The 19,328-nt window shown below is 38.1% G+C and overlaps 1 protein-coding gene across 1 annotated transcript in view; it reads right to left on the minus strand.

Moving 5' to 3' along the window:
* The window catches only part of BRIP1 (BRCA1 interacting protein C-terminal helicase 1), a 115,166-nt gene that overhangs the window by 53,615 nt on the left and 42,223 nt on the right, over window positions 1–19,328 (minus strand). Inside the window, exons 9-16 of the mRNA XM_029912529.1 lie at window positions 18,875–19,074; window positions 13,717–13,849; window positions 12,942–13,096; window positions 11,825–11,996; window positions 11,571–11,711; window positions 10,943–11,104; window positions 10,780–10,853; window positions 4,835–4,857 (exon numbers count right to left, since the gene is read on the minus strand). Coding sequence (XP_029768389.1) covers window positions 4,835–4,857; window positions 10,780–10,853; window positions 10,943–11,104; window positions 11,571–11,711; window positions 11,825–11,996; window positions 12,942–13,096; window positions 13,717–13,849; window positions 18,875–19,074 — 1,060 coding nt within the window. The remainder of the gene's footprint in view (window positions 1–4,834; window positions 4,858–10,779; window positions 10,854–10,942; window positions 11,105–11,570; window positions 11,712–11,824; window positions 11,997–12,941; window positions 13,097–13,716; window positions 13,850–18,874; window positions 19,075–19,328) is intronic.

Here is a 19,328-nt window from a genome sequence, read left to right on the forward strand (position 1 = left end):
TATCTCTTACCCTTCCCTGTGTACAAGTTCCAGGTATTGCAATTTCCGGGTATCATTGGAACCTGAGGTGGTATGAACTTTCAGAAAAATCCACACCTCCTGTGAATTGCAAGCAACAATATTTTTATCTTTATAGCTTGATCTCAAAGTTTAATTCCACCTGTGATGGTGACCTAAAAGTGTGTTTATTAAATTCATCTGGTTAAGGAGATTACTATTTCAAGAACTGAGTTCAGCTCAGAATTGGGTAACCTTCTAGGCTTCTCCCTGGTGGAACCAGAGTTCATTAGTTACCTATATCCTAGAAGTAGCATTAGTCAGTTTCTTTTTTTCTCCCTTTACTTTACAATTGTAAATATTGACGATCATTATTCTGATGTATTTCCCTTTTTTCCCCCCAATTGTAATGCCTAGTGAAGGGCTAGGTGAATGCCAGCAGGAAAAGGTCTGCTTCTTTAAGATTAAGATATGATGAGAATCTTCTCTAGGATGCAACATCCAGCCTTACCAGAAAGATCTCAGTCTAGTGGAGGCTATGGGAGAGAAAGGTACTGCACAAACTGAAGGGATGTAGGGCCCAGTTTATGCCAGATATTTTTGTTTTCTCTTTATATTGTAGTTGTTAGTGTTCAGAAAGTAAAATAATTTTTCAAATTATTAACCTGAGTCAGTACATTATATATTAGGAGGTCTGGATCTCCAGACAACTCCATATCACACTGTCTAGCAGTTGACAAACATATGATCATAGAATCATAGAACTCGGGGGACCTCGAGAGGTCATCTAGGTCAGTCCCCTTCACTCAAGGCAGGACTAATTATCTAGACCATTCCTGACAGGTGTGTGTCTAACCTGCTCTTAAAAATCTCCAATGATAGAGATTCCACAACCTCCCTAGGCAATTTATTCCAGTGCTTAACCACCCTGACAGTTAGGAAGTTTTTCCTAATGTCCAATCTAAACCTCCCTTTCTGCTATTTTAGCCCATTGCTTCTTGTCCTACTTTCAGAGTTTAAAGAAAACCAATTTTTCTTCCTCCTCCTTGTAACAACCTTTTACATACTTGAAAACTGTTATGTCCCCCCTCAGTCTTCTCTTTTCCAGACTAAACAAACCCAATTTTTTCAACCTTCCCTCATAGGCCAGGTTTTCTAGACCTTTAATCATTTTTGTTGCTCTTCTCTGGACTCTCTCCAATTTGACCCCACCCTTCCTGAAATATGGTGCCCAGAACTGGACACAATACTCCAGTTGAAGCCTAATCAGAGTGGAGTAGAGTAGATAATATTTTAAAACTGTTTTGAAAAACATGAACCAGTCGCAAGCCTTCTACATTCTTTTCCATTTTAAAATACACCCCAAAACAAAAACCGGCTCAATTGCTGGAAATTATATATGGCTAAAAGGTCTCATGTGAATCCAATATAACAAAGGATTGGTGGCTTTTCAGATATTATCTATTCTACTTGTGTCATGATCACTACTGCTTTTGCTATTGATCTGTCAAAGCAAAATGATTGCATATGGTACCATAGTTACAGAATGAACCTCAAAGAATTATCAATTCTGTATTGCAATGCACAATAATACAACTGCTGTGAAAATTACAGTTTAAAAGCAGCAATTACAGATGTAAATGCATAATAGGTTTTAGATAAAATAGTTTTAAAGGCCTGAATCATGTTCAACAATTTCTAAGAGACTCACAAGAAAAAAACACCCTAAACTATTTTATATCATTTTAGATTAGAACCCATGACATCGCTGAAATCTCTTCTACACACACTATATACAGCTATTTGGTACAGCGTACTGTACAGTACACACCATCACCCTACAACTGTCAAGCAGAACTTTGCCAGACCAACTGAAAAGTTAAAACATATTGAAAAAGGTCCTGAATATCACATGGCGAGGAAATATGATTAAAGTCTGAATCAATGGAAGACATTTGCCTTTTGAAAGGTAAAGGAGGAAATGAAGAAAGAGGAAAACAAAGAAAACTATGTCTCATGCTTCAATTAATTAATAATTTTCTTTTTATTGGTGAAGCTTGTAAACTGAGAAACTCAACACACTGAACAATTGTCTTATTTTTAAATTTTATTTAAAAAGTTATGAAATCAACATTCACAGGAAATCAACAGGGGCTCATAGAAGGGACTAAATATTACAATTTATTGTAATAGATCCCAAAGAAAGGTCAGTTAACTCATCATGATGGATCATCACTAAAATTTATAAGCATTAGCATTCTTCTCCTTGCGGGGTACTTTGACTTTGATATGACACATATTGAATGAATCATCTCAGATGCAGGCACCAGGCAAGATGTATCTTAATGCAGACAGGTCGGCGACATGAACCCTAATGGCCCTTATCTTAATCTTGTTTAAAAGCATCTTAGATTTCTGAGTAATCTTTTCACTTTCTGATATTCTCTTTTATAGAGTGTTTTTGCTAGAGTTGCTACTGATTTTAACATAAATGCATTTTTGTTGCATAATATCATCAGTTTGTTTTCCAGTAATGTACTAACCTTCAAAAATTGTCTAGACTTGCATTTTAATGTAAAATTTATCCAAATTTAAAAACACTTTCAAAGTAAAAGTGACAGAATTTTGATTGCCTGTACATTACTGCAGGTTCAATATGTAAGAACAGGATGCGAAGCTATGAGAGAATTGTGTGAGATGCATTGTTTCCATCTCATATGTATATTTTACTATACTGGGTTATTAATCTCAGATATCTGGCATATGTAATACACAGCATTTTTTTAAATAGTGGTTTTATTAAGAAAAGGCTTGTTTTTATTTATTGAAATACTATTTTAATAGGGTAAAAAAAATCAAACCTCCCTAATAGAGTTTTCCCACAGTGCAACACATTCATAGGGCTAGAGTGTCGACACTGAGGTGGAGGGGGAGCACTAGGCACTTTGGGATAGAGTTACTTTGATTCTGGTCTGTGCGCTGCAGTGTGGACGCCAGAGCATTAGGTTTGAGAATGGGTGAGAAAATCCTTAACCTAGGGTTAAAATGCAAGTAGATGCTCAAGCCCAGGGTTTCCATGACATGGGTCAGCTGACTCAAGTCCCACTAACTCTAGGCTTACATTGCTGTGTAGACATACCCTAAAAGACTAACGCACTTTAAATCCAGTAGCAGTTCTCTGAATATACAACATAAGACAAAACTGTGTCTCCCCTCCCCACCACCACACACACTAATTTTCCTTTCTTTTTGTGAGCATGTTGATATAAAATTCTGTGGCTAACAAGGTCAAACTTATGGTGATCTATTGAAATACACAGAAGCTGAACTTACTTACCAGCCAATCAACTCCTTCCCTCAGGTTAAGCCATTTTATAAGGCTATTTTACTTAGAAAATTTTAAATCTGTAAGTAGGTATTTATTGATATTTCATATATAAACCGAATTAAACTATTTCAGCATCTCTCTAAATTTTATATTAAAAACTAACGTTTTATATGATGTTTATTCTTAGTACATTATTTGTATATATACACACACACACGTTACAGTATTGCTCAAAGGCCTTGATCATGATTGGAGCTTCATTGTGTTAGGCTCTGTACAAACATACAGATACACATGGTTCCTGCCTCACAGAACTACCATATAATTGAAAACAAGATGCAGTGAGTGAATATAACAAACAATAAGAGGGAAGAGCAAGGGAGGACAAAAGTAGCAGTAATTATAAGAAGAAATAATAATAATAATGTGTGTACATGAGCTAACAATATATACCACTTGATGACTCCAAAAATCCTTTAAACATTTTTATTTATTTAAGAAAACTCATAACCCCTCTTAGGTGCTAGCTTAATAATTTCCAGTCTCGCTATCCTCGCAAGAGCGTGAGACCTGGGCTCACTTATGTTATGTCAATTAGTTAGTTCCCTATATAGGATCATAGATATATAGAGTCTGTGGCTTCAAACTGGTTTCTGGGCACAATCCAAGGTGCTGATTGTTATATCTACAAGTGGTTTGGGTCTTGGCTATGTAGTGAACCATCTCTGTCTTCATGCCCCATTCCAAAAGTTTAGAGAAAAAATTCCCAAAAATGTACTCTGGTGGATTGCAATTAGGGTGTTTCTCAATGAGGACTTGCAGGGAGCAACAGTCTTGAAATATTTGCCCCACTAATCAAACAGAGAACAGAAAAGCCCTAGTTTGCTGATCATACTTTTGCTTCAGGAAGACGATTCAGGGAGTTGGACTTTCATTTACAGCTTAGTGTCAAGTTGACATTCTCAATGAATGTATGTTTTTGAATGTATGTGTCTCTCTAAAGGCTGTGAAAGGTACATTTTTTTAATACAAAAGGACGTCACTCCTTTAGATGAGCAGGAGGACATTTCCACTGAATGAGGGCATTGTACTTCTGCCATAGAATTTGCTAAATCTTGCACATAATTGCTTCATTCGGGTTTCATTCAAAAAGAGCTCTTCCAGCTTGGAGTCTGAACATCCAGAATTTATGAAATCATAGTAGAAAAAGGCACAGTTGACAAATATATTTCAATTTAATTTTTCATTGTAAATATATAGGCTGCATGCTGAACAATGAATACCCATCGTGAAATCCCTACTTCCCATTGTTCACAACTGACAAAACACTAAAGTCTCACATGTTTGAAATATTTCAATTGTGTGAAAATATATACAGATTTTATATTCTCAATGTTTTGTTAGACCAACAGCATACTTTCTGTGCAAGCATAGTATTCTATCATCATATCGCAGTGGTACCTTCAGGAATGAAAAAGTGTTTGTTCCTTTTAATATATTTATATTTACCTTCTGTAGGCAAGAATCTATCACTAAGAAGGAAGAATCAGAATACAGATTATTTATACAGAATTTTCACAGTATTACTGGTGATTGATAACTGTAATTTACAGAAATTATTCATTTTTAGTGGGATATTATATGCTTCTTTTACAAGGAAATATGATACAAGAAACGTTAAAGAATGAATCAAGCTTGGCAAACTGAATAATAAAATATGTAACTACTATATCTATTCTTTTACTAGTCCAGTTAATATGACAAAATATATGGAAAGGGAGAGAGAAAATACAGCTGATATTACAGGCTTTGGAAACTATCTTCTCTGCTTGTCAAAAACTTCTTCTTAAATGGGTTACTATAAAGTAGTTTATGCTCAAAATTTTATATACATTAAAATCGTTAGAGTATGGTTGGGTAATGTCCTACAGATTAGTGTTTCTCAACCTTTTTGATATCAGGGACCTGCTTGCTGCCTTCCTAAACTGTCAGGGAGATCTCAGGGACTGGTGCCAGTCGACAGATCAGTCATTGAGAAACACGACTATAGATTCTAAACATTTATTTTTAAGGGCCAGTCTTGAGTAGAAAGAGGGCAAATCACCACTACTATCCAATGGAAGTAGGAGAAATATGCAATAGACTCTACTTTCTCCCAAAGGAAAGTATACCTAAATTGAAACTTGCAACTGACAGAAAAATTGATGCCTTTAATGGATGCTTTTTGCACCTGTTAGCACTGGAAGCAGTAAATAACTATGATGCTAGTTTCTATAGCAACGAGCATTGGTCACATAAATTTCACCTGAGATGTTTTATCAGGAACAGCCAGCTTCCTCTCTATATGTTTAGTTTAATGCAGTCTTTGACTGGCATCTCCTTATTAGCACATTAAAATTTTCAAACTTGCTGCTACTTGTTCTTAAGGTCAGGGCACAAGAAGTCTGGGGTGTTTCTTTTCTGATAGACTTTTTATGTGATCTGGAGTATGTCACTATATTTCTTGGCACCTCAATTTCCACAGCAGTAAAATGGGGATAACACTTTCCTACCTCACAAGGTTTTGCAAGGACACATTCATTAATGTTTGTAAAGTAATTTGAAATCTTCAGAGAGAAATGTACGTACTTACATTATAGCTGACTCCTAATTATTTCTTTCCAGACTGGGGGATTCAGGTGGTTTCATTTGCTCCACTTTTGCCACAAATGGTTTTTATTTCTGACACCATGTAATAAAGGTGCAACACATGGGTACTGATAATAGACTACTCCTTATTTCCTGGCTCTAGTCACTTGACATTGTATAGTTACAAACTGCATCAAGTAGCATGGTTCCTTCATCTCCCAAATCCAATAACTACTATTCTTTACACTTATGCCTGAGTGTTAAATCATAGCTTCAGAGCTCTCCCCAAAAAAGGCAATACGCAGATATTTTATAAACTCTAATATTCAGAGGCTAGTTTCAACCTGACACCTTCTCTTTATATAAATAAGGAAGAAAACATTTAAAGTGCTAGATACATGAAATACATAATGTGCTTTTATGGGAAATTAAACTAATTCCATTTATGAAGTAGCAGCTCCTGATGCTTCTCCCTTTGAGAACTAACAAGCTGATTAACATGTTTCATAAAAGAGAGATATGCACATTTATTTAGCAAATCACCACAATGCCTTAAACTTCAGAGGTATTAAACTTCCCTAGTGCACCTCAGTTTCCCTCTGTACTTTGTACTACTGTGCACTGAGTATGAAGGGAAAGGACAAGATGTTGGACTCGCATAGCTGCCTAGCTGGAGACCACAGGCACTAACCAACTGAATAGGGGCTCCACATGTGAATGGAAGATCCAGAAGAGACACTGGAAACACCAACTGCAGGGATAGTCACACCTCGCGACCAACGGCCAAGAGGAGATTTTTCCTCACCTCTCAATAGGGAAACAGAGCATGACCTTGCACTGGTGAACAAAGGGATACAGTGACAGGTGTCCATGCCACAAACTGGACTCACAGAGAGACAACACCACTCACCTGGGCCTGACAAAGGGAGGGACAGAGAAAGGAAAACCAAGATGGTTCCTTCAGCAGCATGGCTCAAGAGATCCCTGGTGTTGGGGACTATGTCTTAACCTTTGCTTTCCTACGTTAACCTGAGGACTTCCTGATGCAGTATTCTGTTGACTAATAAGGATATTTTAAAATCACATTTCCCATATTTCTCTACTGCTGCCCCTTTTTATGCCATTTCTTTCATTCTGCATTGGGCTGTCTTGTACGACTGGGAAATTAATATGGACAAAAAATTGAGAAAAAGCTGATTTTGTAAACTTGTTATCACAGGAGTAAGAGAAAATTTCTCTCCATCATCATGTACAGCATTGCATAATTGCCAGTTTGCATTTCAGAGGTTCTCTGTCAGGATTTTTCAGAGGCAAGATGCTATGTTTCATGGACTGTATCTGGTATAGTAAATCTTATGTTCTGAAAAGTTTGATTGCATCATTTACATTTAGGTAGGATTAATATTATTTGAATACATTCTAAGGTAATGTTTTCTTGCTAGATCATTGTTGTGGGATATCTCATTCCCTGTTGGAATAGGTTAGTTTTTCTGAGAGCTAACACAATTCCTATTTCAGTCCCAGTTTATACTTTGGAGTGAGAGGGGAACATTTTTCTCTTACAGGTTTGATTGGCTTGAGTTTTAGGATCCAGGCATACTGTAATATGGATTTATTTATTTAGAATTTTAGCTTAATGAAGTTAGACCAGGAGGGGGGAGTCTTTGAGTGTCGTGATGAGATGTTCAGTTCTAATTTTAGTTTTATTGCTGAATTTTTAGTTTGTCTAGATTAATCATTTTTAGAGCCACTGAGCCTCCACAGCTCACACAGAAGCTCTGCTGTTGGCTGGGTGGAATGCTCTAGCTCAGTGATTCCTTTGTGACTTCAATTTATAAAAATCAGGCCACTTTTATGTCAGTGCCTCACTTTAAGCCCTTCAGTTGGAAAAATTTGGTCTGTGTGCCTAGAGATATTGGTAGGCACTTCTTAATAAATCAAAACATATATAAATAGATACAAGTGTATATCTGGAGCGCCACACTCCATGGATGATTATGATACTAAATGTAAAAAAGTTAGAAAAATCACTTGTTCCATAGTAACTGTAATGCCTTTATTGCATATTTTGTTTATAAAGTCCTAAAAGTTGACCCCACATACAGTATAACAAAATACTAGATATGTTTAAGTGGTTGAATTCAAGTTGCTGTGGGAAACAATTCAATTTCCTGACTTTTCCATTTAAAATCTGGCCCATATGAATGTATTAATATAGTATTTATATTTAAGACTTTTGTAGGTGTCTGTCTGTATTTTGGTGTTTAAAGTAATTCTGAAATTTATATTTATCAATACCTTCACTAAGTCCATGGAAGTGCCTCCACAAAGAAAAAACACGTAGGGTATGTATACACTGCAATAAAACACCCATGTCTGGCCTGAGTCACCTGACTTGGGCTCACAAGGCTTGGACTGTGGGGCTCTAAAACTGCAGTGTAGACATTTGTGCTCGGGCAGGAGCCCAGGTTCTGAGACCCTGAGCCTGAGCTCAAATATCTACTCTGCAATTTTATAACCCTGCAGCCTGAGCCCAAGTCAGCTGACCTGAGCCAGCCACAGGTGTTTTATTGCAGCGTAGACATGCAGTTAATGTTTTTTTTGTCAGTAGTCCTTTCAGTGAAGCATAAGGCCAACTGGAGTTTTGAAGAGGGAGGTGACAACCTGAGCTGATCAGCAATTTCTTTCATTCTTACTAAATATGCCAGTTATTACTCTGATCTCAAGGTCTCTAAGCATTTTCAATGGAGATAAGTTTTACTCTCAAAAAAGAATTTTTTAGCAAATATCTTTTGTTTATACACACAAAAACCAATGTCCACGCAACATATACAGTACCATTGTCACAACTATTGCGCTACATAAATACATCACAAACTGAAATAATGCCTGGGATTCAATTTTAGATATAAAATTAGAAGACAATTTAAGATTTATTTTCAGCTTGCTAGTCTTGCACATTATACATGTGATTTTGTGAGTTAGAATGATGGATTATAGTTCATAGTCTGCCTTCTTCTACCAATTCTACATTGTATGGTCTAATGTGGTCACCTAATGGTTATTTCTAGTAACTGCACTGATGACTGCAGCTCTTTATGGACATCAGGCAAGATAAAGAACTGGTATTCCCTTTGATCTAAAATATACATAATGTATGTAGTGTGTCACACAAAAGGACATTTTCTTTTTATCCAGTCCTTCAGGTTTTAAATTACTCTTTCTTGTGGGACTTCTGACATCAGCAAAGCGGTCAGAAATCTTGAACTGCATCAGCGGCTCCAAATTGGTGCAGTTTTTCCAGTGGTACCAGTTTTGATTTTTAAAAGGTTTACATTAAACCACTGTTGATTTTACTAAATTGTTTACTGCAATCCAACCACAGTTACAATTTGATGAAATAAACAGACCTGTACTCCTAATTACATTGCACATTTATACTGTTCCTCAGATTTGAGTTCTGTACAATAAGAACTATGGGAAAAGAATACGAACTTCCATTTTTTATCACTGAGGTATAGTCTTACCCATATGATACACCCTCCTATCAACAATAAAATTTAGTAATACATGCTTTGAAATAAAGAAAATTGATCCCTTGGGACAGTGGGCTTTGTGCAATTTCCACTTGATTCAATAAAACACTGCTAAAATCCATAGTGAAGTGAAATGAAACGACTGTATATTATATACAAACTGCATATAAAGAGAATGCAAAAGGCATCCTAATTGCTGAGTCAATGCATATGACAAAGTTGCCTTTGATGATAGGCAATTGAATGGTAAGAGTTTTTTAAAAACTGGTTTTAAAAAGCTAGACCATGGAGACAGTTCAAAGAAAAACACTGAACATCTCATCTTTCTGCAACAGATATGGCAATTTCCTGCAATACCCAGAACAAACCTTATTGAATTAAGTTAAATCTTACTGTATTAAGTGTATGTACCACTGTGGGCCAGGGATTGTATGCAATTCCATGGGGGAAGGGGAACACAGCCCTCCAGGAACTAAGGGGGGGGGGGAGGCGGAAGAGGAATGGGGGGAATTAGGCAAATTCATTCAGGTTGTAACATGTCCCGAGAGGCACCACCACCTTGAAAGAGGCATATACTGGTTCCAACTGGATTCTCTAGAGACCAGCAGACAAGAAAGGACTTTTGGATAAATAATCTGATTTTAAATTGACTCAGGGCCTTCTTTCTGATCCAATAAACGGATAGGACCCTCTGTCCAAGTGAAGGGCCCCAATCCTCAGGGAAGGATTGGAAGGACTGATACTGACCAGAGCCCTTGTGGAGATGGGGGTGATGATTTCTAGTAAACTTATTAGCATCCATGTAGGTTCTTTCATTGTTTTTAATATGCTTTTACCTTAAGAATAAATGCACTTGCTTAGAAAGAGCTGTGTGGTAACTTAAACCAGTGGACAATTATGCTGTTTAGAGTCTCTGAGTAGAAGGCAAAGCAGGCCTGCTAGGCAGTCTGTCTTACTGGGGAATTCACAGTATAGGCAGGAAATTGTGCAGCCTGGAAATACCTTGGTCTGAAAGAACAAAGAGGTGTGTCTACCCAAGAAAGGAGACAGCTGGGGAGCTGGAAGCCTAAGAGTAGGTGCCCTTGCTGGACCATGGAGGGGGAATATGGGCAAAGTTGCCCTGAACTGTTACACTTTCTATTCAAGATTTATTTTCATACTGAGATCCCTTTCTAACAGATGCCAAATGCACATAAGCACACTTGCACTGAGGCCCAAACCAGTCTTTTCTGGATAACTGTGATCAAAACAATAATATTCATATTATTCCTATAATGAAACAAAACATACCTTGCACAAAAGCAAACTTGTAACCAATCAACTACAGGATCCAAGCAATTCCAACATGGATACTGCTGTTGTTTCTATGTTGATGTATAGGGATAAAAAATTACAGAGTAAATCTTTAAGTAGGGTTTTTAAAAGAGAAGAATATGAATTAAAATTTCCTTACCTTATAAGATGGCAAAAAGCATAAGACCCCTTGGCCAACAGTTTGACACACTGAAAGCAGAAGTGCTCCCACTTCATCCTGGAATTCAAAGGTCTCTGTATGCTGGAATGTGGCATGCAGCTTCCGACCCTTGGGGCCTGCCCCAATGGTGCCAACCCAAACCTGTTGTATTAATATTTCAATGTTATATACATATTTACACTAACTTAATAGGGGAATGTAAAAACTGAAGTAAACAAAATATTAAGATTATTTCTGAAAAGATTAATGCTAAGGAACAAGAATATAAAATAAATAAACAGAGAGAGAGAGAGAGAGAGAGAGAGAGAATGGAGTGTAGCAAGTCACCAAAGTGAGAGGTGCTGTTACCAGTAGTGTTTACTTTTTAGCTGTACTGGTGAAATAATATTTTCCTACTATTACTACTTTTATTTAGGATTATTATATATCAAGTATAGTTTCATTTAAACACTTAGTTGACAATTTTCTCAATGCAAGTAAATGTCTATTTTACTCTTTCCATTTTGAGTTATAGAAATAGAAAGAGTTTATATGGTCTTCATTTTAACTTGCCATTTATAATGAATATTAAAGTTGCAGGAGTGAAAGCAATGCTGCAAACATTTACCTGTGAGTTATGAATAACATGATTTGCCTCAAGCTGGATAGTAAACTTCACACCAAGTTCTGAAGAAAATGAGTCCATTGGAGAGAGCGTACCAGATGTTAGAACAATTGTCCTGACATTACCACTTAAATCTGAAAAGGCCTAGGGAAAATTAAAAAAAAAAAATTGTAAAATCAGTACAAACTATTATATTTGTATTTGTGATCAAATAAGGGTCAGTAAGGAGTTGCTGGTTCACTTTGTACTTAGCTTACCACAGCTGGATTCAAGCACCAAAAGTTAAGCGTATGGACTGCTGTTTTCTGCTGTGAACTCCTCTGATGTTTTGGTTGTACAAAAAAAGCATTTTTATCTGGAATATCAAGTTGCTTTTCATTTGTCCAAACATATGTTTGTTGCAAAGCAACTCTGTAGTCATCTGCAAATCTATACAGAAGTAAATTAATATAACTGGTAAATAGATGTAACCTGCACTTGTGTGTGTTAAATATATTTCATAATATCTGTCATGTGAGTTCAGCATTAAACTCTGAAAAAAACAAAACCAGTGTTGACACAATGTGGTTCCACCTTAAGCATCCAGCCTAATGCTGTACCAAACTCTGCCTATAATAAAATGAGCTGGCAACTGTGCATACAATATATGGAATAACATACTCTACACTAGAAACAGAGATTATGATTTAAGATATGAGGTTCAAAAGTTATATGACTTCCCATTTAAGAAACATAAAGAGCCCCTATAATCGCTAAGCCGTGTATTACAGAGTTAGTTCTAAAACAAAATATTTAATAGCTACAGTGGCTTTAAGAGTGAAGGTATCAAAAGAGTAGTTTAGATCACTTTAATGTTAATTTAAAATAATTAAATTGCATACTGGAGTTAGGCAACATGCCAAGAAAATATTCTAGTCTGACCTTTAGAGAAACCATACTCAACATTTTAGTTATATAAAAAAGAAAATTAATTTGGTGATATCAACCTACTACTTACTGGATGTTTACCCACATGAGAATTTTTTGGCACAATCCTGTTTAATTGGTAGGTTTTGCTCAGGAGAAACCTGACACTGAAATAAATAGCAGAGGTGCTGAATAGTTGAGAAAGAGACAACTTGGCAAAGCAGCAGGAACATGTTTGTACTATGCATGCCTCCACTGTGCTTGGCTCCTACATGTGCTCTTTTTTCCTTTATCATGCGTACCAAAACTACCCAAATGTCTTAGGGGAAATATTTATATTTGCCGTCTTTCCATCTTCCTATAAACAATCAGAGGTTTACAAAAATGCACTCACTTGCAATTTAAATATATCTGGTAGAAAGGAGAATGAAAAAAAGTCCACAATTCAGGCTATATATTTCCACCAACCTGTTGTTATCTTTAAAAAGATATAGCAGAACCATGAATAGCCCTTTTAGCACAATTTGAGTGGCAGGGCTCACAATAGGAACCTCAATAAGCTCATCTCCTTCATGAAGATTTGATACTTTTTCTTCTTTTTCAAGGACAGCTGCAAAATGTTTCTGCAACAGACAAACTCTTCATTAATATCATCCTAAAAATCTTCCCAAAACAAATGCATACAAATAAAGTGTTCACCACAGTATTTTAAAACAACTTCTCTCAATGCAGCTAGAGAAGTTAGACTGAAGATAAAAATCTTAGTACTTAACTCAGTTCTTTTAATGTGCTTGGTACCATACAGAAAGAAATGACTGGCTGAAGCATGCAGTAAATACGATTTGTTAATCAATCTGAATGTAGATGGTCAGTAAAGACAGAACTAAGAGTCACTACATTGTCACAACTTTGAATAATTTTATCTGATCACAGTTATTCTTTGGTAGAACAGAAATAAAGTAATTATAAGACCACTGTAACAAGGTCAGTGTCTGCTACTTTGAAAATAAATTACTCTAGTAGATTTAGAACTTGATTCGCCACTGGCACTTCTTTTACACAGGTGTGACTGTACTAGTTTCTGTGGATTTACCTTTGATTTTCATCATGCACACTTTTTTAAGACAGCTTTGAGAAACTGGACTGAATTTAAAAAAGTACAAGTAGTGTAAGCGTATTTTAAAACATGAAACCAAATAATATTATGCATTTTTATAATAAATTCTGTAACAGAAAACTCTACCTGCAAGATAGGAAATGTAGCATTTGTTATTCCCATATTGTGCAAAATGGTGAGCATTTCCTTTCCACTCCAAACTTTACAGGAGGTTTCATATCCCCTTTCTTTAAGCTGACCAGAGCTTTCCTGCAGCCAACTGCAAATGAAGAGAGTAATAATAATTGTAAATCATTCCTGCATTAATTTCAATGATCTTGTATGATCGTTTCCAGGAAGCAAAATTGAATGAGCTTCACAAATTGTACCATACACCTGTGATATTATGTACTCGTTCATAAGCCTAATATTTTTGGTAAAATATGACGCATCAAAGAGCGGGCATCGGCTTATAAACGGGTCTACACCAAAATTTGATGATTTTAAACTCTATGGAATCATTGAATTGAATATCTAATACATTGTCGTTTTGTTTACCTGGAGCGTTCACAGGCATGGAGCCCCTCAGCTCCCTGTGGCTGCGGTTCGCCTTTCCCAGCCAATGGGAGCTGCGGAAAGAGGCGCCACTTCCTGCAACTTCCATTGGCTGGGAACGGCAAACTGCGGCCACTGGGAGCTGAGGGGCTCCATGCCAGTGAACGCTCCAGGTAAACAAAACGTCCAGTCCCGCTAGAGGCTTATCCTAACAGGCCAGGAGCCAAAGTTTGCCAACTCCTGAAATATAGGGTCGACTTATGAAAGGGTCATACAGTTTTTGCCATTTTTACCTAACCATCTTGGGGGGTTGGCTTATAAACAAACGGGCTAATGAACGAGTATATATGGTACTTATTTCAACTTAATATCTTTAATCAAAAGGTTGAGGGCTCTGCATTTAGGGTCTGATTCTGTTCTCTCTTCTGCTAGTTTTACACCTTTGAATTGCACTGACTTTAATTAGAGATACTTCTGATGTATGCTGGTGGATGTCAGAGAAAAATCTGTCCCTTAGCGTTGACATTTCCCCCACCCCATATATTATTTTTTAACTTTATTTTAGAAGGGCATAAAAATATAACTTGTTTCTTTAATTTGTCAGGAATGCTAGGAAACATTTGTGTAGCCTTGCACCAATCCTTATTTTAAGCTATTATGCTTTACAGACAATTCATTACCTCTGTAATTGGTATGATTAAGGAAAGAGTGATAACCTGCACCATACAGCTCATTGCTAAGTATTTCCAAGATGAGTTAAATCAGCCTAATTAAACCACATCCCTTCATTCCAGCCACGGAGGAAGAAAGACAGAATGCAAGAACTCTTTTGCTAGTATAAGCTGTGTTTCCACTAGGGGAACTGGCAAATCCTTTCAAGTGTAGGAAAGGGCACTAAAACATGTGCTTAAGTGCTTTCTAGAATCAAACATAAGAGACTTTTTTAAACGGATGTAGAATTTTTCTGGTTACTCACTTAACGGGCCCAGAGCTGCCAGTTTATGCAAAAAGATAATACTAATTATTGGTCATTTACACTCAGTCTCTTGCTTTCCACCCGTTGCTTTCCCTACGGTTGGCAGACTTGACAAGAGAATCAACCTGAGTTTTTCTGATAAGGTTAAAAAGCCAGAGGCGATCAAATCTCCAGCCTTGTTGCTCTCCTCTGCTGCTAAGAAGTTTAACATTTGAAAGACCCAACAAAGGAGAATTAGTAGCCACAGGGAAATTATTCTGTCTCAGTGGCACACAAATGTTAACCCTTGGCACCAAATGGAAAAGAAAAGAGGGTGAAGTTGAAGGTGTACCTAATCTCTAATATAAACAGGGACTTCCTAAATGAGCAACACTTCCCAGACCAATATTATAACAAAATGCTTGTCCCAAATGTAATTAAGATAAGCTCAGTTAATATAAACAAAGCCACTTTTGTTATTTCTTATTGTTATTCCACTGTTCAGATAGGTTTCTGATGAAGGAGGCAATTACTTAATTGGAATATTTGGACATGCACAGTTGGGTACCAGTTATTTATTATTTAAATTACAGTAGCAGCTATTATATATGGCACTGTACAGTCAAAACACAAAAGAGAATGAAATGGTGGTGGGTGGTGGAGGTTGGCTGCTTTTTGATTTATGTGACTTGCTCAACATCACATAGAAACTCTGTAGCAGGAGCAGAGAAATTTCCATTCTCCCTTCGAGTTCATTGGGCATTTTCTGTGGAATAATTTTCTGGCAGAAAATTAACTTTCTGCAGGAAAATTTTAATATTCTGTCAGACTATCATCCACGTCTCCATGACTCGCAAACTGCCCAGAGACAACGAAGGGGAGATATGACAGAGGTTTATAAAAAAGGAGTAGAGAAAGTGAATAAGGAAGCGTTATTTACATCTTCACCAGGGGTCACCCAATTAAATTAATAGGCAGCAGGTTTAAAACAAACATAAGGAAATACTTCTTCACACAATGCACAATAAGCCTGTGGAACTCACTTCCAGGGGATGTTGTGAAGGCCAAAAATATAACTGGCTTCAAAAAAGAATTTGATGTGTTCATGAAGGAAAGAAACTTCAATGGCTATTAGCCAAGACTGTCAGGGATGCAACCTCATACTCTGGGTGTCCCTAGCCCTCTGATTGCCAGAAGCTGGGACAGGACGACTAGGATAAATCGCTTGATAAACTGCCCTGTTCTGTTCACTCACTCTGAAGCATCTGGCACTGGCCACTATCGGAAGAGAGGAAACTGGGCTAGATAGACCATTGATCTGCCCCAGTATGGCCATTCTTATGTTCTAGATTCCACAAGCTGCCCAGCTCTCAAGCAGGTGGGCTGCTGGGGGCCTAGGCGGCCTTATTCTCAGGCTCCTCAAAAAGTCCAGATTATACAGGCAAGTGCTCGACTCTGAAACCTTAGCATTCTTTTAATGTAGGAAATTTTAACCAAAAATACCTAAATTTTTAAAAAACTTAAACACTGAAAAAACAAAATTGCATCACGTAGAACCACATGCAGGGGTAAAAGCCAGCCGGTACGGTGTACCGGTAAAAAGTGGCCACTGGTACTGGCCCGTACTCAGCTGGCTTTAATGTCACTGCCCCTTTTGCCCCTCCCGGCTGCCGATGGGGGGGAGGGGGGAAACAGCTGCCCCGGAACCGGTGATTTAAAAGGGCCCGGGGCTCCGACCGCCACTATTGCTACTGTGGCAGCGGCCGGAGCCCTGGGCCCTTTAAATCACCACTGGAGCCCCAGGTGGCGTGGGCCAGGAAGCTTGGAAGGGATGGCTGGGGGACACTGACCCCCCTCCAACCCCGCCCCCATACCGGTAAGTCTTCAGCGTTACTTTCACCCCTGACCACATGCATCCTCCATAACATCAGCAGGGTTGGGATCTTTAGATCCACAACACTATCCACTACCACTTAAGCTAATGGAGTAACTGGTAACAGAAGAAGGCTATTACTTCTCTGAGGACCTGGCACAAGGAGATGGAAACAGAGAGAGACATTTTACCAGAGGGTTTCACAGCTATTTGCTAGACAGCAAAGGAATGTTAAGACTCATCAATAACAGGTTCAGTTCCAAGTTCTAGTGGTTATAGATCCTCTGCCACTGTTCTCCCAGCCTCTCCCTGCCCCTTCTGCTTCTATACCCATCTTGTCCAGATCCTACACTCGTCCCCCTCTCACTCAACTCCTGCCCTTGCCCACCTGCTCTGTCTCCTTGTCTTGCCCCCAACTCTTGTCCATGTTCTTCTTCACCCATTCTGATCTTCTCCACTCCATAGCTCCTGTCCTTCGCCTCCCCCTTTGTTCTTATTTCCTCTCCCCTCCCCTATCTTCTGTCCTTGTTCCTCCCTGCCAGTTCTTGCTCCTAACCCCACCATGCTCCCCTCAGGCTCCTATCCCTTATGCCTTGCCCCTGTTCCTCGCCACTGTGCATTCAAGTTAGGTTGCTGCCTCTTTCCACTCCACAACACATGGGCACCAGCAGGGAGAGCACTGAGAAAACAGGATTCCCCCTGCTCTCAGTTCCTGTGCATGGCTTCACAGTGGCTACTGGAAAGAACAATTGCAGGTAAAGTCCTATGTAGCTCCTGCAGCCAAGGGAGAGAGCATGCCTAGTTGGTCTGTGGGGCCAAAACAAGCACAGTCTGGCCACAGACAGAAGCTGTGAGAGGGTAGCACATGATCAGTGCAGACAGAATCTTTGGAGAATTTAGCTGCCAAACACTAAAATGTCTCTATTCAGCATGTGCACACTGCAATTTTTCAGAGCCTTATACCAGATTTGGGCAAATTTTCACAGGGATGCTTGACACCAAGGTGTCCCCACTTGACAAATTGTCCCTGTTCTGAAGCATGGAGGCACTAGAGATTCTCAGCAAAACAGTTGTAAGATTTTATTTTTTTTAACCAGGGAAAAAGAACATTTCTCCCTGACCTTGTTCTCAGAAACGGCTGAGTTATTTTAGGTGAAATTTAAAAAAAAAAAAAAAATTCAGCCTTAGGCAGACATCCTGCCTGGGAAATTTTATCAGCCCAAACGATTTGTGTTTGGCAAAATTACAGGCAAATGATAAGTGTTGGGTAGCCTTAACTAGGCGTTGCTACCTGCCCTGCCTTTAGTTAAAGCAAACTCCAATTGTCTTTTACTAAACCAGCAGAGGATGTACTCTCACAACACTTGAAACACTTTGCATAGAATTTTTCTCTACCTTAAGGGGGAAGATTTCCTCTGGGAACATAAGTTTCTCTAATGCTGACTTAACACTACTTTGTACTGATATAACACCTTCCATAGAAGGCTCACAAAGCATTTTACAAACATTAATTCTCACAAAATCCCTGTGATTGGCCTGATGGGGAAATGCACAGAAAATTTAGATGGATTTGCCCAAGTCTTGGAGTAAAATTTTCAAAAGCACCTGAATGACCTAAGAACCTAAATCCCATTTTGAAAAAAGTGAGTTAGGCACTTAGGAGCCTAAGTTACTTCTGGAAATCGGACTTTTGAAAATATTCCCGTGATCCATTAAACAATTAATTTTCATAAATGCCACAAATCCTTCTTGGGTGCCCAAAATGAGAAAAACAAGAGGTCTGGCTTGTGGACTATAGCGTTTGAGGTATATCTGTAAGTCTTCTTGTCAATTATGCAGTGTGTCTTCTAGTACATGATATTCATAGAAGAACTATAAACAGTAGGTTTTTTGTTTGTTTGTTTGTTTTAAATAGGCTTTACTTTGTCAGACTGTAGCACACAGCCCGCAGGGGATCATGGTCCTTCCGTCTGATGTTGTTGACGACCATGATATCAAGTTCTTCTCGAGCAAATCTCAACTGTGTTTCTGTAACACTGTAACTGGCTGACTCCCGTGCACAATCTTCAATATTATGAGCTTCATCTAAAATGACTACTTGGTCTTTTAAGTTAATCTCCATCTGCAAAAGACAACAATTGTCCAGTAAAATGAGTAAACAACAGCCAGTAGGTTCATGTTTAAAAAAAAATCTGTCCAAATTGTGTCACTTGTACAAGCAATGAAAAGTGATTTTTTAGAGCCTGACAGAATTTCTGTAGCATAGGAACTAGCTAGGTTTTTCACAAAACTGAAACCTGGTGCCAGCATAAATGACAGAATTTGGTCCTTACCTGTAAATACTATAGGGGCAGAGAGTTTGTAAAATGTACTTTT

Source organism: Terrapene carolina, unplaced genomic scaffold, assembly GCF_002925995.2.
Source record: "Terrapene carolina triunguis isolate 2854851 unplaced genomic scaffold, T_m_triunguis-2.0 Scaffold231, whole genome shotgun sequence".
Classification (NCBI taxonomy): Eukaryota; Metazoa; Chordata; order Testudines; family Emydidae; genus Terrapene; species Terrapene triunguis.